The sequence below is a fragment of the Oncorhynchus mykiss genome, chromosome 1 (genome assembly GCF_057628025.1).
Source record: "Oncorhynchus mykiss isolate SJ-2025 chromosome 1, ASM5762802v1, whole genome shotgun sequence".
Classification (NCBI taxonomy): domain Eukaryota; kingdom Metazoa; phylum Chordata; class Actinopteri; order Salmoniformes; family Salmonidae; genus Oncorhynchus; species Oncorhynchus mykiss.
The window spans coordinates 77,284,490-77,308,860 of record NC_143022.1 but is presented as its reverse complement, the minus strand read 5'-3'; the positions used below and the strand labels follow the sequence as shown (position 1 = coordinate 77,308,860).

At 40.6% G+C, this 24,371-nt stretch overlaps 1 protein-coding gene across 1 annotated transcript in view; it reads left to right on the top strand.

The window, feature by feature from the left end:
- Positions 1–10,430: 10,430 nt before the first annotated feature.
- Positions 10,431–24,371, top strand: part of LOC110529136 (VPS10 domain-containing receptor SorCS1) — a 54,685-nt gene continuing 40,744 nt past the window's right edge. Inside the window, exons 1-6 of the mRNA XM_021611274.3 lie at positions 10,431–11,421; positions 17,960–18,027; positions 19,789–19,888; positions 20,274–20,432; positions 21,311–21,384; positions 24,149–24,213. Of these exons, the coding sequence (XP_021466949.3) occupies positions 10,642–11,421; positions 17,960–18,027; positions 19,789–19,888; positions 20,274–20,432; positions 21,311–21,384; positions 24,149–24,213 (1,246 nt within the window). The 5' untranslated portion in view covers positions 10,431–10,641. The remainder of the gene's footprint in view (positions 11,422–17,959; positions 18,028–19,788; positions 19,889–20,273; positions 20,433–21,310; positions 21,385–24,148; positions 24,214–24,371) is intronic.

Genomic DNA, 24,371 nt, shown 5'->3' with positions numbered 1-24,371 from the left:
AGGCTATACCAACGGACTCCATTGATTAATTCCGGCTTTTGAAACGGCAGCTCATGCTTTCAATCTATGCCGAAACTCTCAGTCAATTTGATAGCTTCTGCCACTGTTCCAGGTTTTGTACTTTTTTTTTCTTTTTTTCGTTCTGTCTGAGTGACGCCAATGGAACACTGCCTGAATGTCCGTCAGATGAATGTAGGGTGACATGTTCTCAATACTATCACGTCCTTTCTCTCTCAGTATGGGATTGAAACTGTCCCGTCTTCTTTTCTCTGTTTCACTCAAGAAAGACAACTTGTTTACTTGATCCTGCTGTATTCTGATTAAGGCAATGAAGTATTCTGATAGAAACAAGCACATAGCTACATATTATATACGTTATTTTATATATTCAGTGTAACATTCAAACTAACGGAGGGTGACCACAGGCTAAAAGTAGCTCTGTTGTGTAAAACAAATCTTTCAACAATAAAGCGTTTAAAACCTTCATAACTGAAGATTGACACTTAGCCCTCACTGGCTATTGGCAGTGGTGTGTTCTGGCATCCTTGCAGCCTACTGCTGAGTCTCTGTCTCTGAGCTGCAGTACAGGGTCAGAGCTGGAGATGGCCACCTGAGCTGTGTGTAAAGTGGGCCGTAAATCACAGGGGTGTGTGTGTGTCTGTCTGTTCGTGTGTCTGTGTATTTATGTGTTGGCTGTAAATCACAAAATATTATATGTATGTGTGTGTGCATTGGTTTCTCCGTGTATGTGGGGAGGCACTTCCTTGGTGTGTATGCAGCTTTGTGTATTCTACATTATGTGTATGTGTGAGTAGGTATGGACCTGTACGCATAACTTTGCATGTGTTAGGGGCGATGTATGTGCACTTGCTTTAGCGTGTGTGTGTGTGTGTGTGTGCGTGTGTGTGTGTGTGTGTGTGTGTGCGCGCGCGCACACAGGTCACCCTGGAGCTGCCAGACCAGATGTGCAGGAGACTGGATTGGGTGGAGTGATGAGTGGCTCCCTCGCTGACTCTGCAGACTTGGAACAATGCACACAGGTCTCTCTGACTAATGAGCTCCTATAAAGAGAGTAGCCACTCTGACTAGATTTTCAATCAGGACCCCCATCATATCATGGGGCCAAAGCTTTTTATCCTCTTACTGGCATCGGACCAAAGAACCTGACATAAAATGCAAAACAGAATAGAGTACCGTGGGCGCCTGCAGCAGTGTTTGTGTCACAGGGTGAGAAGTGACAGGTTCCTTGGATCTTGGTGGAGCAGGCATTGTGAGGTAGAAGCCAGACAAAAGGAGCAGTTTGATCTATGCATGGTTTTGAAGAATAGGCTATTCATTTTCAGATTTCCATGAGACATTTCAAGGAGCAAGAGAATTATATAATTGTTTGAATTGGTTCACTGTTTTGGAAAGCCCTGTTCCCCCACGACCTACTGAAGGTCACTCAACACATTAAACATAGGATACTGAAACAGCTCACATACCTCTAAGAGCAAGGTACATAATCTGTGTTATTCCTTTCGCTACAACATTTTGAGTCTAAACAAAAAGCATGCTTATGGCAACATGGACAAAAATAAAAAAGACAGCATCACTAGCTGTGGATGGTAGCCAATACTTAATCACAGGGAGTTACATTGGATGTTTATTTAATAATCCAGTTAAGCATAAATTAACAAGAATAGACTGACGAGTTTCAAAAGAAAGGTCTTTGTTTCTGGCCATTTTGAGCCTGTAATCGAACCCACAAATGCTGATGCTGAAGATACTCAACTAGTCTAAAGAAGGACAAGTTTTATTGCTTCTTTAATCAGTTCAATCGTTTTCAGCTGTGCTAACATAATTGCAAAAGGGTTTTCTAATGACGAATTAGCCTTTTAAAATGATAAACTTGGATTAGCTAACACAACATGCCATTGGAACACAGGAGTGATGGTTGCTGAGAATGGGCCTCTGTACGCCTATGTAGATATTCTATTAAAAATCTGCCGTTTCCAGCTACAATAGTCATTTACAACATTAACAATGTTTACACTGTAGTTCCGATCAATTTGTTGTTATTTTAATGGACCCTTTTCTTTCAAAAACAAGGACATTTCTAAGTGACCCCAAACTTTTGAACGGTAGCTTATATGGAGCTTGCCCACAGCACAATCACTACCATTTTGGAACACGGAGGAACAGCACACCCCTGAACAGCAGCTTCATGCTCGTGGAAGAGAAATAAGAAGATGTGTAAGAATGTGTGGTAGTGGTGGTGTTAGGGGAAGACATAATAGAGGAAGAGGTAGAAGACAAAGAATAAGAGTCCCCATGGTCTTACAATGGAAGACCATCAATCTGGCCAAAGGCAGGAGGCGTGGCCGCAATCTCATTGGACACCGAGCCACAATTGGCACACCAGGCCAACGTGGGGGCAAAATTACAATGTGTGCTGCCATTTCTGAGAATGGTGTGAGCACACATGTTCCAGACATTGGGCCCTAGAACACCCAACTTCTCCTGGCCTTCCTAAATACATTAATACACCAAAGAGGTTTAGTTAGACCAGATTTGCCAAATTATGTAATTGTGTGGGATAATGTCAGCTTCCACCAAACCAGCATTTTTAGGGAAAGGTTTGCTGCGCATGAAAGGATAACAATGGAGTTCCTTCCACCATCCTCCCCAATCCTGAAACCGATAGAAGAGGTTTGTTCAGCATGGAGGTGGAAAGTATACGACTATCGGGCACTAGATCAGATGTCTCTGTTAGATGCCATGAATGCTGCTTGTGAGGACATCACAGGCGAGCATTGCAGGAAATCCCCCCCCCCCCCCCCCCCCCGGTGCTTTGCAAGGGAAACATCAGATGTGATGTTGAGGAAAATCTCTGGCCAGACCGACAAGAGTGACAGGATGTCCACCAAGAAGATGGGAATTTGTAGTGTTACGTACTACCGCAGGTTTTTTCACTGTTGTGTTTTTTCTTCTTCTTTTTTGCATGGATGTCATTTTGTGGCAAATTTTCTCATCACTATATATGACTCTGCATGTAAGAAATATGTAAAAATGAACATGCAAATGTGAATTTTCTGTTTACATGCAACACATTGCTACAAAAATAAATGTACTGTATATATACAAATGTGCGTATTCTTTAACTGTGTACTACAGTATTGTACAGTATTGACTTTTCCCAGTAAACTTTTACCTACTGTTGAAATTGGGATCTAAAAAGCTCTGTGTGATACACAATAGCATTCAGCTCGACACAACTGACATTATGGTATAGTACAGTAAGCAGTCAGTGTCAACAAAAAAGTAGAACAAAACTGACATTTGTATATAACAAACATTCCCAGGGTTGACTGCCATGGTGAAAAAAACAGCTTAACATTTTCACCAGTACGGCTCACACGATGACAAAAAAACGTTTCCTTTTGGTGGCATTGGCCAATTTACTGACACAATAACTAGGTTTTGAAGCGTGAATTATATGTTTTGGGTGAGTTACTACATTTTGTGGACATGCAGTAGTCGTGATGTCCCATAAAACAGTTGTGACAATTGCACTTACAGTTTAGAGAATGTTAAGACTGTTTAAAAAAATGTGCCAAAGCGATTGAGAAACTGTAAAAGAGGGTCAATATTTTTTACCTGCCTTTTCGTTTTCAACCCCAGGAAGACAGTAACATGCTATTCTACAGCCCCTTAGGAGCAGAGTAGGCATTAACGCTGGCTGTTAAACTTAAAGGTTGATAATGATGAAAGTTCTGCTCAAGAGGCGGTTATGAATGCTAATCCGCTCATGCTTCCAATCATAGCCTGCTAGCAATATCATCAAATATTCATTTTCACAGGAACCCTATTCTGTGTGTTGGTGCAAAATCCTCAGCCTCTTGGAGAGGTACAAAGATAGATTCATATACCCTACAGTGCTCCTCTGCCATATTGTGTACCTGTCAGGGAAATTACAAAGGCTCTGTGCTTGTGTCAGATTTCAAACATCTAACCTTTCCATTTTAGATTTGTTTTGCACTTCACAGTGCTAAATATCAGAGTTGCCCCCCTGTATCTTACAAGAATGCTGTTTTGATCTCAAAGGTTGTGATATATGCTTTGTTTAATAATTGATGAATAGGAGGATGTTTCTCTCATGCCCTGTTCACAAGGCTAAAAAACGACAGTCCTGAAAATTTCAGGGGTCTTCTGGAAGATAAGATATTTTCCTTTGTGAATGACTGATGCATTGTGTGGGAGTTTTCCCCTTGTACTTGTGCAAACCTCAGTGGTTTAACTGTTGCCATGGCCTTTTGACTGCTCGGGATAAACTGGTATTACCTCATTAGAGGTCTAGCATATGGAGCTAGCAACCTGCAGGACTTTTACAGAAAAAACAACAAGAGTGACCTTCTCATTGTTTATATGTCTCATTACTAATTAGGCAGGGAAAAAAGTCTGGAAACCTCAACTGAGCCATGAGGAACCTTCTTACACCGGAGCTACACAAAACACTGAGACTACCGTAAACCTGATTCTAGGCCAGGCTCGAATTACTTCAGCTCCACAAGAAGCCCCCACCATAGTAGAATAGACAGAGTAACAGCAACACAAGCCCCGTGGCTGTTGATTTAAAGAATGGGACCCAGAGAGAGCAGAGAGGCTGGTGAACATCACACTATCATCATATAGAACTCCCACAGCTGCTACTACTGGGACACTAAGAGGGAGGGGAGAGAGTGACTGTGTTCTACCCGGAAAGAAGGGAATAGAGGGAGGACAGAGAGATGAGAGGACTCTGTCTAATCTGCGTGAAGGCAACAGACCAAACACTCGAAGACAGCATATGTGCGAAAGGCCACAATGAGACTGTTAGTTTTTCTTGCATTACACTATCGCTAAAATAAGCTTCTCAGAAGTTCATATCATATTCCCTTTTAAATGTGACTGTATGTGCTGTGAGATTCATCCACCTGTCTGTTATCTATTGATCCTAAACTGGTTCGACATTGATGTTTATATCTGTACAAACTGTATATCAACACATTTATAATTAATGTATCTCTTTGTGCATAGACTATCATCTCTCTGGTTTGTGATACCAACACCATAGCAGCCACTGAACCTGAAAGGCTTGCATTGTATATCCTTCTTCTTCAGCTAAATAGACCAGAGGATTTGTGCCGTCAATAGATATGGCCTATAGCATTCCACAAGGGTCAAAACACTTAACCCGCTGCCTGTATTGTCTTGCAATTTATCTCTTAGTAATGTATTTGAAATTATTAGTTGAAAAGGCGATCGTCTCTTCAGCTGCCCCAGAGGTGTGCTGGGTACTAATTGAAGTGTAAGTCTCAAGCGTCCATCACTAAAATGAGCTAGCTGAAAAAACCCATCAACTCAACACTGATAGGAGTACAGTGCACGGCTGACCAAAACAGAATCAATCAACCCACACCGCAGATGGACTTTCTTTTCGTTTTCAATCAGGATTAGATAAGTAATAATCTGCGATCAAAAGGATTATCTTCCTGTGGGAGTGATATCTGTGAGTGTGGAGGTGATGCTGAGTCTGATCCATTGCCACAGCTCCTACTGCAGTAAAGGCAGATGTTTGTTGGAGCAGAGGGGAGGCGGGGTGGACACTGTGCATAACTAATGCCCTGGCATTTCATCCTTCATTGCCTTTTTGTCTTGTCATCTTCTGTTTGGACGAATGCTATGTTTGTTTTCTCCTCTTTTGCATCGCCTTTGTTACAGAAAGGTGTGAGAGGGAAGCTAACAATTGAAGCTATTTCTAGACAGAGGAAGAGACCTTGAAAATAGGCTACAATTCTACAAAGAATTTCAAGGTCTGTTCAATTTAACTAACAGGGGAAATCAACAGCTAGGATCCATCTTTTCTCCTAAGAGTGCATTCTGCAGGGCATGCTTCCAAATCTGCAAATGAACAATTTAAGATAAAATAAAATAGTGTAAGTCATATGCTTCACACACAACAGGTGTAGACTAACAGTTAAATGCTTACTTACGGGCTTTTCCAACAATGCAGAGAGAAAGAAAATGGAGAAATAATAGAAAAGTAAGCCGTTCTCTCCTCAGCAGCCTCCACTGATATATACAGTACATATAACTAGGAGGCATAGATTGACTAGGCAACAGGATAGATAATTCCTGTGACACCGCCTGGTATAGAGCTACTAGATGTCAGGAAGCTCGACCCCAGTGATGTACTGGGCTGTTCGCATTAACCTCTGTAGTGCCTTGCGGTTGGATGCCATGCAGTTGACATACCAAGCAGTCATGCAGCCAGTCAAAATGCTCTCAATGGTGCAGCTGAATAACCTTTTGAGGATATGTAGGCTCAGGCCAAATCTTTTCCCCTGAGGAGGAAGTGGCGTGGTTGTGCCCTCTTCACGGCTGTGTTGGTGTGTGTGGACCATGATATATCCTTAGTGATGTGGACACAGAGGAACTTGAAGCTCTCGACCCGTTCCATTATAGCCCTGTCAATGTGAATGGGGGTATGCTCGGCCCTCCATTTTCTGTAGTACACAATCAGCTCCTTTGTCTTGCTGACATTGAGGGAGAGGTTGTTTTCCTGGCACCACACTGCAAGGTCTCTGACCTCCTCCCTGTAGGCAGTCTCACCGGTTTCGGTGATCAGCAAACTTAATAATGGTGTTGTAGTAGTGTGCGGCCACGCAGTCATGGGTGAACAGGGAGTACAGGAGGGGAGTAAGCACACACCCCTGAGGGGCTCCAGTGTGAAGTGCATTTCATGGCTACAGATGTGAGTAATATGGGGCGATAGTCATTTAGACAGGTTACTTTGATGTTCTTGGGCATAGGGACTATGGTGGTCTGCTTGAAACATGTAGGTATTACAAACTGGCTCAGGGAGAGTTCGATAATGTCAGTGAAGACACTTGCCAGCTGGTCAGCGCATGCTCTGAGCACACATCCTTGTAATCGGTCCTTGTGAATGTTAACCTGTTTAAAGTGTTTACTCACATTGGCTGCGGAGAGCATGATCACACAGTTGTCTGGAACAGATGGTGCTCTCATGCATTGTCCAGTGTTGCTTGCCTCGAAGCAAGCATAGAAGGCATTTAGCTCGTCTGGTAGGTTTGTGTCACTGGGCAGCTCACGGCTGGGTTTCCCTTTGTAATTCATGATAGTTTGCGAGCCCTGCCACATCCGAAGAGCATCAGAGCCGATGTAATAGGACTCCATCTTAGTTCTGTATTGATGCTTTGCCTGTTTGATGGCTTGTCGTTTGGTCGAAGCGGGATTTCTTATAGGTGTCTGGATTAATTGTAATTACTTCGCCAATATGGCCTATTTATTGCCTTACCTCCTTACTCCATTTGCACACACAATATACAGGTTTTCTATTGTGCTATTGACTGCACATTTGTTTATCCCATGTGTAACTCTGTGTTGTTTTTGTCGTACTGCTTTACTTTATCTTGGCCAGGTCACAGTTGTAAATGAGAACTTGTTCTCAACTGGCCTACCTGGTAAAATAAAGGTGAAATAAATAAATAAAATAGTGTCCCGTTCCTTGAAATCGGCAGCTCTAGCCTTTAGTACAGATATTGCCTGTAATCCATGGCTTCTGGTTGGGATATGTACTTACGGTCACTGTGGGGATGACGTCGTAGATGCACTTATTAATGAAGCTGGAGACTGATGTGGTAAACTCCTCAATGCTAACCCCAATGTCAGGGAGAATTATGCAGTTTGTATTCAGTCTGTGTGTGTGACAGAAAGCCAGCCAAAGCTAGAGCGATCCTCTTTCTTGAAAGACAATCATACATTTTGCCATGGGGTGTGCACACCCACAGGTAGGCCTAATATGTAAGCAGTTATTAAAGCTTACACCCATATATGATAATGACACGATAAACCGAGATCACAGTTAAATTCATGTTTCTTTTCATGTTCCCTTCAACTGTCCTTGGAACATAACATTTAATCTCCTATTATGTATTCTTCTATAAATACTACCAGTCTACACTATTTCACAACTTTTTATCATACATTTAAAAATACTTAAACACATGTGAAACCTTCAATACACTGATTCATGTTCTGTGGTATATTTCCGGTAACTTTTAGCAGTGGATCAAATGTGTTTTGTATACACACATAGGCCGAAGCGTGATTGAAATTCCCAATCAACCATTCATCTGCATTAGGCATGTTTCCTTCTTGTCTGATGCAGGATAACTGAAACAGATTGAGAGAGCTAGTGCACACTGCATTGCTAATGGCTCTGAATGAAAGACGGCCCTGTGCTGCTGACCCCTCCATGTAACAGGAACACGTCCCGGCTCAAGCAAAGCGATGGGGAGGACAGATCAATATAGAGACTCTCTAAGGCATCAGTCAAAACCAACCTCCTCCTATTGACTAAATGTTACCCAGGAATAGAATCAAATAGCTAGCATGGTGAGGATTCTAATGGTTTGCACCAATGTTGCATTCAATCCAAGAAGCCTATTGCACAGTATGAAGGATTTCATATACTGTATGCTATGGCCAATGTATTGCCATAATTTAGCATATTTTCAGCAACTTCATGCGTTACTATTCTGCTATGATGTTGTATTACTTTCCCAGAATAGAAGGCTGGCAAAATGATTGGCCACACCTCCATTGCAACCCACTGAGATTTAGGTGAGTACCAATGCCAGCCAGAAGATAAAATTATAATATTAGCACCCCACACCGTTAGAAAATTGTAACTCACAGCATGAAGGTTCTTAGAGTCTGACCTGCTCATTATTTTAGCTGTGTTGGTACACTGACAGTGCATTGTTGTAGGTCCCTGGACACTCAATTAGATTGGCAAAAGGGACATTTTCCAAAGATGACAACAGGTCATGGGCCAATTTTGAAATGGCAACACAACAGAGCTCCCCACTGTATTTCACAGCAATATTTCAAACCTGTAATTCCTGATGGCAATAACTAAGGTGAAGGTTCAGAGAAAATGTCACGGTGAGGGCAGGATAATGTCCCAGAGTCATGATCTACATATCGCTGTCTGAGGGAATGTTTCTGCTGAATATCTGATGCTCTTTGCTCTAAGTTAACTCAGGCGCTTAGGTGGGCCTGGACCCACCTACTGAGCTCAATCAGATTGAGCAAAGAAATAAATAATTTATGCTCTCAACTTGTCAGTGTTCCAAATTGGACATTATTTTTCTTTTTACCGAAACATGCAAACACCATCAGATATAATTCATACTGTAGTCATAATCCAGTGCAATGGAATGGCATTCACTCCCATGGGATGGGTAGTCAGAAATAAGCAACTGAAAGCCACACCCCCAATAAACCACAAATATGACTGCATTGAGGCATATGTCACTGTGCTTCTATGGCTATATGCACCATGCCACTGCCTACTTCCTTTGTTCTTTTAGCAAACAAGACAGGTCATAATCCAGTGCCTTCAGCTTTAATTGGCTTTAAAAATGCTAAATGTTCTCTCAGCCTCAGGGCTAAATGTGTAGAATAGAATGAGATTAGCTATAAAACTGCACATTTTCCTCTCTGCACCATGGCAAAATGTGTACAATTGCAGGAAATAAAATTTAAAACAGTAAAAGTTTTGCTCAGCCTCATGGGAAGTCATGAGATTAAATATAAAAACTGCAAATTGTTCTCTTTGCCCCATGGCAAAATGTGTAGAATTTCAGGAAGTTACCCAGCTAGCATGGTGGATCTGAGCTGATTCCAGCTGAGTCGGTGAACTCGGCTGAGAAGTCAGACTCGGCCGACGTCATGTGGCCCGAGTCTGGATTTATTGCTAGGATGGGGGGATTGAGCTCGGGCCAATTCCGGTGAGAGTTATCTGCCCCAAATGTATATATTACTTGGGGCTCGGCCCGATTCCGGTGTGAGTTATCTCGCCCAAATGTATTACTTGGGGCTCGGGCTGATTCCGATGAGAGTTATCTGGCCCAAATGTATATATTACTTGGGGCTCGGGCCGATTCATGTGTGGGTTATCTGGCCCAAATATATTACTTGGCGCTCGGGCCGATTGAAGCTACTCTCTGGCAGATGATTGTATGGGCTGTTTTATAAAATTAACAATTCGTTATTTATTTTTCTAGATTTTCTCATTGTTTCTGTGAGCAAAAAAATACAATTAACATCTAAATTAAATTATTTGATAAGCGTCCTTGATACTTTATAGAAGGCAATTCATAAGCATTGAAATCTTTTATTTACAATGCATATATCAGTATGTTTTATAGGCTACTCCTTAATGAAAATATGACTGAAATAATACTCCATGTATCATTTTCCATGTTATCCAGAGAAGAACTTCCACTAAACAGTAAGACCACTTTATTATCAGGGTTGCTATCATGTTAAAGTACAGGGGATAGCTCTCTTTTCGCCTCTCTCCAAATGAACGTCTAGTCAGATTCTGGCTATTCTCTCTCCTATCATGACCGAATCCAACCGCCAGCTCCTCCTCCGGTGCATCGTTTGCATCACTACTTCTGTGAGCGCTTCTTCGCACACTGTAGCAACCTCCGTTCCCGGAGCGATTCAGCGGATAATAATCAAACCCTAAAAAGTAGTCTAATTATCTTCAGGTTATAATTCAAATCGGACTAACCTAAACTAGGGATGGAAACAACCGTCGGTTGCTGCCCTCATTGGCTCATTGCTATGTGGATGTGTCTTTTTACTTTAACTTCCACCCTGGACATGACAAAAACAAATATAAGGTGCATTCCATCAAGCCAACTCTCTGTTATCAAGCCGGCTCCCCGGGAACTCTCTAAAGTGGGATTTGATCAATTTGGAAAGGGACCAGAGGATGAAGCTGTGGGGGTTGCAGAGAAGTCACCAGGTTGTCACCCCTTTAAAAGCATCTGTAAAAAAGCCAATGTTGCGGAATATTTAGCGCGCGTCTCCGGTGATGGCGAGGCAAGAAGTTCAGTCCCTGAATCCGAGCAGCCGTTTGTAAATAAATCATACAGCCGTGGATTAGAAGAACGTCGGCTCGTGGACAGTTCTGAAGTGCTCTATCAACATCAAAGTGGCTCGGGCATCACCTCCAAACTCACAGATAGGCTTATGCCGCCACCTGCCACCCTCAATAAAGTAACCGTCAATAACACTAGACATAATACAATTAATAGTTTTGGAAGAGAAAATAGACTTAAACGACATGAGTTATCAAAAAAGAAGGCTGGGGCAAGTTTGAGGAACCTTCGCCGTCGACGAAAGCGCAGCTTCCAAACGGCGGAGAGCAAAACATCTTGGTCCGTATTCGGATGGAACGGTGAAGATGCGTCAACCCCCGGGCAACATGAGTTGAAACTTAGTAGTTCTACATTCGCACTCACGGGGGATTCAGCTCATAACCAAGCCATGGTGCATTGGTCCGGCCAAAATAGCAGCGTAAGTGAAACTTGGCTATGATGAATGCATCCTTGCATTATAGCGCATGGCATAATCATTTTGAATGTATAACAGTTAGCCTATAATGTTTCTGCCTCTTAAAATGTCAATTTAGGTGGTGGACTTGGTCTTCTGAAGGGTCTGATATGTAATTAATTAGTTGTGTGTAGACCTCTAGTGTAAATCCTGGCACTTGGAAAATATTGGGAGGCATTGGGAGAGCAGTGGGCAGTGCAGACCAGTGCACCAGGCGGTTCAATGAGAGGATGCTGAAGAGCTAGATTGTCGAAATAAGAAACACACATGCGCGCGCGCACACACGCGCGCGCGCACACACACACACACTTACTCACACATACACGTTCACACACAAACACTCTCACTCACGATCAGTGTGTTTCTTTTAGTCTGTCTATCTTTGTGTGGGTGGAGGTTTTGCATGACCCAGGAATTAAGGGTAGATGTGAGGATTAAGGCACGGTCCAATGATTTTTGTTACTTTACCCCTGCTCTACATGTTCAAGCAATCCATTGTTAGCCTATTTACATGACACTTCTCACAAATCCATTTGTTAAAAGAAATGCATGACAGCCACTCGGATCTGTATCCTCAAAATATCAGGCAAATGGGAGTCAATCCCTCATTAGATTGGCATCAAATGCAGCAGACCATTGTGGATATCTGTTCAAAGACCGCATTTGTAGTGGAACAGTCTATTTCTTAAGGTGATGCTAGAACTGAAGCAGTGTTTTGGCCCTGGGTGTGTTATATAATTCAGTGCACATCTCATTTATATGGTTTCTATTTTGGATAATTTTGTACATTATTGTTCTAACATGTGTATGATTTTCATCTTCATTTAGCATTGGATTAGGATCATACAGAATGAGTGAGATCCTACTCTACCTCCCATCAACTTTCCTTAATTGTCATGTGGATATTACAACCAATGCTTCATTATACAAGGGAGGCTATGCAAGCTTTGCTTGTTCACCAGATCTGATCCCGAACAGATGGCTGTCACTTACATTTGACATTTTAGTCATTTAGCAGACGGTCTTATCCAGAGCGACTTACAGGAACAATTAGGAGTAGGTGCTTTGCTCAAGGGCACATCGACAGATTTTTCACATAGTCAGCTCAGGGATTCGAACCAGCAACCTTTCAGTTACTGGTCCAACGCTCAAAAAGGGGTATGGCATTAGGTGTGATCCCAAAATACATTTCAAGGTGTAAATGGGATGTTATATGGGATATTATATTGACAGAAGCGAGGGCAACATTTGTACCTTTTTTTCCCATGTCTTTACTTTCGCCTTTGCAATAGATGCATCATCCTCTTTATACTAGCTATTATAAGTCAGCACCATTATTACACGATCAACCTGCATCAGCACTCATTCTTGCTTTTTCTCTTGCAACATCAATCTACCAGTCTCAACGTTACGTTAGCAACACCAGAGTTGTTCAGTTGACATCTTCAATGTTTTACTGTGACTCATATTTTGGAGACGTCTGTTGGACCTCAGTCCTGCACTGAGTGTGCTGCAGAGAGGGAACGCAGGCTTTTAGACCTCAGCATGTCGCCTAAGGGTCACTAGTAGGGTTGCAAAATTGAGGACATTATACAAGAGTCATTCTGACTACCACATTTGTCGTCACACAGGACCACGTGCTGACACAGAGTTTTCACAGGCTGGCAAGCTATGAGGTTAAGGTTGACTTAAGGTTGACTCTCTCAGGCAGGATGGAAACGACTACATCAACCATGATCAATTGCTAGTTACCACTTTCACCATGATCCTTAACAATGTTTTTGGTGCCATTCAGCCCCATTCAGCATTATGGCTTACTTTAAATTAAAATACTTCCGGCTTCATGCGCTATCGGGAGTTTTCCATAGGAATACATGGATGCTACTGTATCACTGTCTACTGGTTTTAATGTCTATGGTCATGGCTCATGTCCTAACCTCAGAACAAATTACGGAAGTAGATTTATAGCAGAGGTATTTCATGGACATTTGCTTTGGTTGCAACTCTAACAAAATGTGCATCTAATTAGCATGAATTATATCAAAGTTAGACAAATGTCATTGCTGGTGATCTACAGTAGCTTAAGAGTTTGTCAACAGAACACACACAACCCTGCATCTTTATCTTTGAGCATCCACATTTCAGAAGACATTTATATGAGTTAAAAGTGTTTTTTTTTAAAGCATCCTCTGCTCAGCGGGTGCTACTTTTGGGCTGGGTAGAAAACAAACTCACTCGATGTCTAATCTTGCCAGCATTGATCAGAGTTCCCTCATGCACGATGAAGTGTCTAGGCTCAGCAGGCTGCCATAGTCTGGCTGGAGAATACAGCTGCACTTCATTCTTTTTAAGGAGGAGTTACTACGGCAAAAGCATACATTCAAAGAAGAAGTGAGTGGCTTCTGATGATTTATCACGTCAAGAATCAACAACAAAAGAATGTCTGCCATAGGGGTGTTTGTAATGCCTCTTTAATTTAGGCTTTTCTTAATGGTATGATAGCATCAGCGTATCCATAACATGGTGGCTAACTATATATTCTTGGTACCCAATTAACATTATATGGTTAACTGAGATTCAGGGAAACATAGATCAAAATGGATATTCAATTGCAGATGCAGGATTTTAATTTGATCACCGTGTTGCAGAACTTTCCCGCAATGTAGGAAATTGAAAACTTGTTGTGTATTTGAGGTTTAAAAAGGCTCCTGAATTCTGTAATTTCCACTTTGACAATTCAGCCTTGATTTTCCCCCATGAAAACAAAAGTCCATTAAAATCCACATAATACTTCACATTTCCTGTTGCTGCGGGATTATGTTCCTGCTGTGGCAAACTGGCTCAAATGAAGATCCTACATCTGTAGTGGTTGTAAATGTAATGATCGGTCATTTGGATTTTGGTGTGCAACATTATTGTAACATGTAATACATGTTTAGGGTAGATGTTTTCTTTTTATGTTAAGGCCAGTTTGAAGGAGTTTTACATGTATGTGCTGAATAAATATGTTAATGTCAGAAATCCAGCTAGTTTTACTGTATCCTGAGTAGCTACTCTCATATTTACAGATATTCAAATATCCTTTTGTTCATGATAAAGCTCACAGTTGACAGTAGTGAATGTCAGAAGATACTAATGTGGTTGGAGGAGGCAGATACGACCGTGATCTAGAGTATTCTGTCGAGGAATCTTACCTTTAGCAGTCATGGTATGGCATGCTTTGGAAATCCTGGTGGTTATGAGAGTCATGCGAGGACATTAAATCATTTATCTTTGCAATATACAGTACTACTGTGATGTCACCTTATAATTCATGATCCAGTTGACCTGTTATCCATGGGAGAGCAAATAGCTCTGACGTCAAACAATCCAGCCCTAGCTAACATCTGGTCTACCAGGAAACAATGTCTGTGTGGATAAAGAGATATAAATTGATGTGGCAGACAAAAGCAAGCCAATAATACATGTTGAGGTTGTATGGTTGAGAGCACTGAGCTTCACATGCTTTTGCTCGTACCAACAGACATAGCTGGAAACAGAAATGATTGTTTATGCATTTTATTCTTACAAAAAGAGGTTCACCCAGTAAAACACAGGAAATAAGTCAGATTTGAACATATGTGTGAATAGCTGATGATACAAAACTTTATACTTTCAAAATTCATAGCTTTTAATGTTAATATCATTATGAACCAACAGAAACATCTGTTTGAAAGTTAACACCTGCTCCACTCCCAGGGAATCTGTCACAATTCTTTAGACTTATTGTGTTGGACTGCAAATGCTAATTTACATCTTATATTAATTTGCCAAAATGTACTGTACATTTCTAAGAATGCGGGTGGCTACTCAATTGCTATTAAGCACTACATTGTATTGTGACTGCAGTGTAACAATTCACATCTGTACATTAAGGGTTAACATGAGGGGAGAGACTTGAGCTGGCTTGTTTCATCAGCATCATTAGTGTTGTAGTAGTGGAAATAGTTTGTGAGATAAACTCTTAAAAGCCAAAAAGGGGAATGTGTTAGTTGTGCTTTTCCATTTATAGGGTACAAATAGAAAACTACCCTATTAATATTCTGATCAGTTACTTGGGTAACAATTGCTTTTATGGAGTCATCCATCTATTTAATTGCAGTGGGTAAATATGTCGACAGTTTTATTGATGATGTAACTTAATTCCTGAAGCTGATAAGGCTGGATCAGGGAGTCACTGAGTCTGGGAATGAATCGTAATGTATAGTCTGTCTTGCATTTAATTTGTCTCTTTCAGGTGCTCCTCATCCTTCACTAATAGAAAGTTCCCACCTCCACCCTCTATCCCTTATCCCTCCAACCGTCTTAATACAATGCCTTCATTCCACCATGGTAATCTCCTCATACTAAGCTCTTTTAATTCACTATAAAACCCCTTTCATGCCTCAATAATGATCAGATTCATACCAATGCATTCACTCTCCAAGGGTTGAGATTTACACAGGGCTTGGAAATCATTTTTCTTATTCTCCTATGGCACATGATTTTTTGGGGAGACATTTGGCGCTAACATGGCATGATGAGTGTTCGACATGTTAAAAGCTTTCTAACATCTCATCTTTGTCAAGATGTGGAAGGGATGGATCTGTGCTCTTATTTAGAAAACTGATCAAGTATAATTCCTGCCATGCCCTTTTTTATCTAGGAATTTGTAATGTATCTTTACCCCAACCAAATCCCTCATCTACACATTTTAGCTTCAGAGCATTGGTGATTTTAATAGGTTTGTATTGCTCTTGGGGGTTCAGAGTTTCTTCATGACTCTCTCTAACACTAATGTTTATGGCTACAGTAAGATAGCAAGTAGGCACCCAGCCCATACCCCCTGTTTAACACAGAACAATCTCCAAAATTAAGTATCTATGTATATTGATGCCTGGTACATTAAATATTGACAACATTTAGAGAGCTTCAGCGTGTACTTTCAACTAGCCTAACACCTCAAGTTTTACAGCTGGCACTTGAGGGGGTGCAAATGATTTGAGACTTCCACTGGACCTTCTCCAAGTAAATGGTTAAATTAATGACTATCCAGGAGACAGGAAGTAATTGGCTCTACTTTCCAAACTGCTCTAGGTCATTTTATTGTGTATGACAATGTCCAACAGATTGGGACTTTTGGAAGTTATAAAGGCCATGTTATTGGTAGACCATTAATCTCTACTTCTATATTTCTATATTTCTACATTTCTGCCGTGTTTACAAGACACTGAGATTATTCCTCACCGCACTTTTGCCAACCACAATATATACACGTTTTCATGAAAAGAACCATATTTCTTGGTTCATTGTATCAACTAAAAGGCCAAATAACAAAGAAAATAAATGGGTACAATTGGGAAGAAAAATGGTCCCAGAAGATAGGTCATCTCCAAGGAGTAGAAGACCTTTACACTGGTTTCTTATGCAGTGAACCATTGAGAACGTTGCATAATTTAGCATGTTTTCAAATGGCATTTTTCCATATTGTCTTCAAGTATCTAGTGCGGAGGGGAAAGAGAAATATCAATCCGTTAACATTGGCTGATATAATTTTAACAAAGTGATACACAGACTTTGATTTAGGTTCAAACAAACACTGAATAGGAAAATAGTTTCTCCTTTCAAATTACAATGGGGAAAATAGACCTGTCCACAGAGAGCCATGCGTTAACATCTGGAACAATTTACGTGACGCCTCGCAATTTATGTGTCTTAATACCTATTAAGTAAAGGCTTGTATAACAGCCATATAACAATGGGGTTCTTTACGATCTCCTCAAAAATGATGTCCATGATATTTACGAGGAGAGCCTTGCTGTGCCTAGGATGAACAATAGAGGCATTGTTTACTTATTTATTCATTTATTTATAGACCACCGTTGGTAGTGTTTACCATGGAAGAAACACGCTGAGCCCTAAAAAAGCACAACATAGCGCATTTTCCCTGATTTACCTTTGTACAGAAGATGCACCATCCTCATGCAAAATTATGCCTTGACAAGTCCTCAGAAGATTGTTTGGGATTTGTTTATGTGTGTGGCTGTTGACACAAGCGTCCATATCAAGGCTGATGTGTTGCTAGCTGCTGTTGTAAAATGTATGATACACACTTCCTAAGGCCTTCCTGCTCAAACCGCTTCCAATGATAAAAATAACAACATTTGTAAGTTTGAAGATGAGGTTGTCAAAAGTTTATTTTCTCCCTTATTTTGTATTTTAGGCTTATTTACCACCTCAATAGGGAAAGAATGCAAAATAGGCAACTCCCCACTGGGCACAGATGTCAATTCAACGTTTATTCCATGTTGGGGCAATGTAATTTCATTGAAATAATGTGGAAACAACGTGGATTTAAACAGTGTGTGCCCATTCACTCATTACTTCAAGTGCCACCATAGTGCCAGATGAAATGATGCACCTTAACAGAGGGTTGTCTATTACTAGTGTTTTCTAGTAATGGGAACTTTGTTCTGTTTTGTAGGTGATTCTAATGCTGACTAAGTACTTTGACTTCAGCCTTGGCAGTGTCACAGAGAGCTCTCTATGGAGGTAAGGAGTGGTTCAATTAATCTCGGTCTGGCTTCGGTGTTCATGTTCAGGACCAAGAGTTGCTCTTGATCATGTGACCATGGGCCCGAGAGATTGCCTATCACATGCTTAGGAAAAACGAATGGCCCATTTGAATGTTGCATGTTGGTTATACAAGTGTATAAGAGACTGGGAAGCAGGGAGATAAGAAACAGAGACAGTACACTGGGAACATTGTGTTCAAATATTGCAAACTAGTGTTGTACTGTATGTTCCTGAATGTAGCATATTAACCCTTCTGCTGTGTTCCGGTCGAATTGGACCGAAGTTTTCTCTCTGAAAAATGTAGTTCATTTAATCTGATTGTCATGAGGTTCCATGACTTTGTCCACACAGAGCATCTGAACATTTTGATGATTTTCATTCAATTTTGAGTGTTTTATTTAACTTTTGTACACCTGTGTTGTTCCCGGTCAAAAATGACCGGTCATTAGAAATGAATGGGTGAGGCTACAATTAGTGTATAAAATTGAGTTCAGGCACATGCCCATTCATCAGATGGACACACTTCCTCTCCCAGACCCTCACACGCATGTGTGTTTGAGCACACACACACACCTCACTCCCCTTCTTGGCTTCCATGGCAACCCCCACGGGAACCTTTCCCCAATAGAATCTTTCCCCCACGGGAACCACACCTGTTGGCATTCTCACAAACAACATTGTTTCAATAATATATATAACTTTTCTCGCAGTTCTGGTATATAAAGCTTTTTTGAGGCCTTGATCACAATTCATTCTGTGGCAACACAATGACCAAACGATATAATGTATTTATTTATTTTTATTTCACCTTTATTTTTAACCAGGTAGGCAAGTTGAGAACAAGTTCTCATTTACAATTGCGACCTGGCCAAGATAAAGCAGTATGTATGTGAGGCTCTTGATCATATCTTTGATCATGACACTGGTGAGGAGGAGAGAGTCCTTGTTAAACTTTGACACAAAGTAGTCTGTGATAAATAACACAATATGTTTCATCTCAGTATTTGTTATAGTCAAAATAATCCATACGTTATGCTTTTTTTTAAACTCAAAAACAAGTTGTATGAGCTTAGTGAGGCCTACAGGCCATAAATAGCAAATAGAAGTTCAGAACTTGTAATGTTCACAATAATTTAAGTTGATAAAAAGATCTAACACAAGATTAGGTGATAATATATGTATTATTATGGATTTATAATGAGCTATAATGGGGCAGTCATTTTGGACTGGGAACACAGAATAAATGAACATGAAACGAACACAACAGGAGGGTTAAACTTGAAATATTTCTGACATCCAGAATATACCAGATGGCAATGTGAAATACACATGCTTCTGGAGTAGCTTTTCTAATATTATTACGTAACTGTCTCCAACTCCAACACAGTTGTTATCAAGCTTGGTTTTGAATATTAGCGAGAAGCAGGGTAGACTTTTGTAATGTATATTGTGGTGTCAATGTTTTAGGACACATGTTTTAGATGAACTACAAATCATATAATTCCCTTGCGTAGTCTGTCATACATATATCCATGTTTATTATTATAATTGAACAATTCTCCATTAAACTAGCAAATTGCATCGTTCCAGTTCCAATGTTCTGCTTGCCTGCGAAAGCCTAATGATACCGTCACTGTACTGAACCATAGGTATTATTATTGATATTGCTCTGTGCTCTCAGACTCACGATTTAACAGTAGAATAACTCATTTAGTTAATCCCCTAATTGAATTCTAGGTCAACAGACTATGGATCCAGGTATGAGAAACTTGATGAAAAGGTCGGGCCAAAAACCATACTAAGCTACTTGTACGTGAGTCCGAATAACAAACGAAAGGTACGTTCTCACACATGTACCTTACCATAACCATATCTGTCATGTCCTTAAAACTCTTAACAATAGTAGAACTATCAAGTTGAATCATTACGAACATGAATGGAGAATACAAAATAATCTTTGCTAAATGTTGTGATTTATAAAACACATACATACATGCCTGTTAGATTTTAGAGATAATATCAATCTTATTCATACTCTCTTGTGTGGCAGCATTTGTATTTGAATTACTACTAATATCATCTCCGTTTATATAAAATGGTCTGCACCCTCAGAATATACAGCAGACCTAACAGACAGCACACCTAATGCCTTGTGGATGCTGTCAAAGCAGGAGGATAACTCTCCCTCCTCTCCTCTCCTGACCTGTCCTCTCTCATCTCAGATCATGTTACTGACCGACCCGGAGGTGGAGAGCAGCCTGCTCATTAGCTTTGACGAGGGCGCATCCTATCAGAGGTACCACTTAGCCTTCGACATCCTCAGCCTCCTCTTCCACCCCGAGCAGGAGGACTGGATCCTGGCTTACAGCCACGACCAGAAGGTAAGAGACTCCTGTCAATTAGAACTGAGGAGTGAGGAGGGGGGAAAAAGCACACACACAAATTGATTGATTGAGCCAAGGGTCTTGTTAATGTCAGTGAGTCTATTGACTTTAACAAGATGTTTACTTCAATGGTAGCTGTGTGCTCTACATGTATGCTTGTTCTTGCATTAGCATCACTTTCTCCCAGAGGGGAAAGCACCTCTTTATATTTGTATATACATTTAGTTGTTTGCTGTATTGTACAGTGCAATAGTACTGTGGAAAATGATTGTATTGTAAAAAAGTTCCTTATGTGCGATGTGCTCTCAGGTGATGTAAAAGACTTATCATTATGAATTAGGCTGAACTCTGAAAAGAGTTGACTGTTATAACAGGATGGATGACATGTCTTTCGAGAGCTTGGATAACAGCCCTACTCTGCTAAAAGAGGGAGCTCAATAGCATAATGCAAAGGGATTATACTGATGGTTAAGTGTGTCGCTGTCAATTAGGAACAAATCCTACGGAGGTAGAGAGGTACCACTGGGAGAAGCTGATCCAAACGAGCCTGTCATAATAGAAACTCTTTGAAAGTGTATTTCAAATATAAAGTACTATTTTCAAATCTTCTTTAAAGCTTCAACTGTACAGCACTCAACAGAAACATTCAAACAAAGTGCTCTAAAGTGCAAAAAGGGGGAAAAAACATGTCAATATAATTAACATTTTGTATGGGCCTCCATTAGACTTACATGACAGTCCCTAAAATAGAGGGAAAGAGAATTCTCCAGGTCTGACATTTTCTTCGTTTTAAGTCTTAGTTTGAACTCTGGAATATTATTACATTTTTTTTCTCTCCAGATTTTCTCAAACTCTGGGATGTTCTTTTCTTTCAGCTCTACGTCTCGGTTGAATTTGGAAGACGATGGCAGCTCGTACATGACAGTGTGGTCCCCAACAGATTTTACTGGTGAGAGTATAAATGAGTCTTTTCCACCATCTTTGGACACATTCTTCAAGTAGTAGTACTACAATTTCATAAAAAGTACCAGTCTTTCCTCTACTGAGAGTATTCTGAACTGATAGCCTATCAGAATTGTCATATTGAATTTAGTCTTCTGCCGGTACCTGAGTTGAACTCAATACATGGCATATAGTATGTACAATTATGGTCCTGATGAACACATGAATAGTTGAAATAGATATTCTTACACTTTTTTATTAAGGTCCAACAGTTGTGCTTAAGAAATACTGCATTTAGTACTTCTCACTAATCTACATGATTTGCCATGACATACAGTCTCTTAATGCAGTAGTCCCTGTTGCCAGATAACGATACTATGAATATGTGTAATCACTAAATCATTTATATTTACAAGGGGGCAAGGGAGATCAATACTTATTGGGTGATCTGACAGCTTTTAACATTTTGATAAATAATGCCATCAGGACAATGTCATCTCTTAAAGTGGATGAGTCAATTAAAATACATGAATTAGGTCATATTTCACATTTACTAATATTGGGCCAAAATTTGACTAAAACTTTTTTCACAAACTGTTTCACTTGGGAACAAATTATGATCAGGTGCTTTTTAGCCCAAGACAGGAGCCAAAGAAAGATGCAGTGGAAGCAATGTATCATCGAAGTAAAGCCATTATTGGTCTCTTGTTTTGAACAGTTCATATATTTGCCCTAAGATTTCCTGATGGAGTTGATACCAGAGTAGAGCTGGATTGAATATTGAGTAACACATTAGCTTTTTAATTAGTTACAGGTATACGATGAATTGATACCAGTTTGCATGGAGGTTTTTGTACAGGTTGTAATGTACGGATTATTTAGAAAATTGTTGCTTTCAATTCCATTCATCAAATACAATTTTTTTAAATAAAAATAGTTTTCCAATTGGTAGTTATAGTCTTGTTCCATCGCTGCAACTCCCGTATGGACTCGGGAGAGGCGAAGGTTGAGAGCTGTCTGTCCTCCGAAACACAACCCAGCCAAGCCGCATTGCTTCTTGACACAATGCCCGCTTAACCCGGAAGCCAGCCGCACTAATGTGTCGGAGGAAACACTGTACACCTGGCAACCTTGTCAGCGTGCATTGCGCCCAGTCTGCCACAGGAGTTGCTAGTGCGCGATGGGACAAGAACATCCCTGCTGGCCAATCCCTCCCCTAACCCGGATGACGGCGGGCCAATTGTGCGGCGCCCCATGGGTCTCCCGGTCGCGGCCGGCTGCGACAGAGCCTGGACTCAAACCAGGATCTCTTGTGGCACAGCTAGTACTGCGATGCAGTGCCTTAGACCGCTGCGCCACTCAGGAGGCGCTCCTTTTTATATTATTGATTAAATATTTGATTTAGAGGTTTACTTTAGATGGCTTGGGTTTACGTATCTACTCTATATTTCTTTGTTGTTTACAACTTCTATGATCTTGCTATTATTGCCATCAATTGTAAAACTTTTCCTCTCTGAGGCAAACAAAGGTGTACACCCTCCTACCAAACATATATCTGTTTTGTTTGTGGTATGAATATTACATGCAGGTAGGGCATGCATATTTCAGCAAGGAGAAAATACAGCTCATATCTTCAGTTCATTCGACTTTTCATATGTTTTGCTGCTCCACATAACTGCAGTTTATCTACTGTTAACAGTAGACTCGCCTTGGCAGATTTACACCATCAACCTGTTAACAAGCCTTTTAGATCACACAATGCAAGCATGTAGTCCATACAGTCCATAGTGATAGAGGAACATATAAGGAACCTGTTTAAGAACATGGGGCTTCTGTTCTCCAATAGAAGAGGATGAAGTATTTGACAGAAAGTCCATTAAAATAGATGGAGCAGCAAGGCAATTACAGAGTGCTGAGGGAAGCAGGATGGGACCTCTTTTATTATGGCTCAGACACTGACACAGTATAGAAAATGAGAAGGAACCCATTTTCTTCCACAATAGCTGCTATTTATACAACAAGTGGTCACTCTTGTCACTCCGCACTTAACCACTGCCTCCCAGTTGAGGCTCAATTGAAAAAGGATGAAATGGCTCCGAGGCATCTTCCCTTTGAATTACCCCACAGGCCAAGTGATTGACGGGGCAATGTTTACGGGATTTTTTGTTGTTGTAGCTGTTATTTTTTTCAGCCATTTCAAGCAGCTAGGTTCCCTATTATAATTTAATTTAATCACAATGGAAATCCCAAATATTGTCATCCTTCAATTGTCTTCCGACATGACTTTGTCCTCTCAAGGAAGCTGACGTTTTAATGGAAAGGTAGAACTAGCGTGATTGAACCGAGGGGTTGACGTTTGTAAATTCATATCTCTGTTCTGAGTTCTGTTTTTGATTAAATTTCTCTGTCTCTCACTTTTTTTATGACTGTGAAGTACTGCTTTTGTTCACAGGATCCTTTTGGAATAGATGAGAAGCAACAGAATGATTATTCATGTTTCCCATACAGTTTGATGTCAGCTTGCCTTTCTTCATCTTGTTGAACTGATTATTTATTTAGGCACACCTATGCTCTTCAATGAACCGATCATACTGTATCTAGATCATGAGCTAAATGTACATGTCATTGATGAAAATGTTGAGATTCTATCATAAATTAACTGATACTATTGTAAATCCAAACATAAGGTATTTACCATATAATGCACATATCATATTTGAAAAGATGTTCTGACTTGCAATGTTCCTCAGTTGTCTCTCCTCTCCCCACAGGTCAAAACTGGGTTTGGACAAAGAACCAGGAATGATTCACCTGGAGACAAGTGTTTCTGACAGACGTGAGTCATCACCACATCTAGGACATCACATTCAGGGATTTTATTATTGGGAATCTAGGGATCATTTACACACACAAGTGACATCTTGCATCTGCGAAACAGCCTTTACAGGGTGCAAAATTGCAGAGACCTTACCTATAACCATCGTATTTCAAACA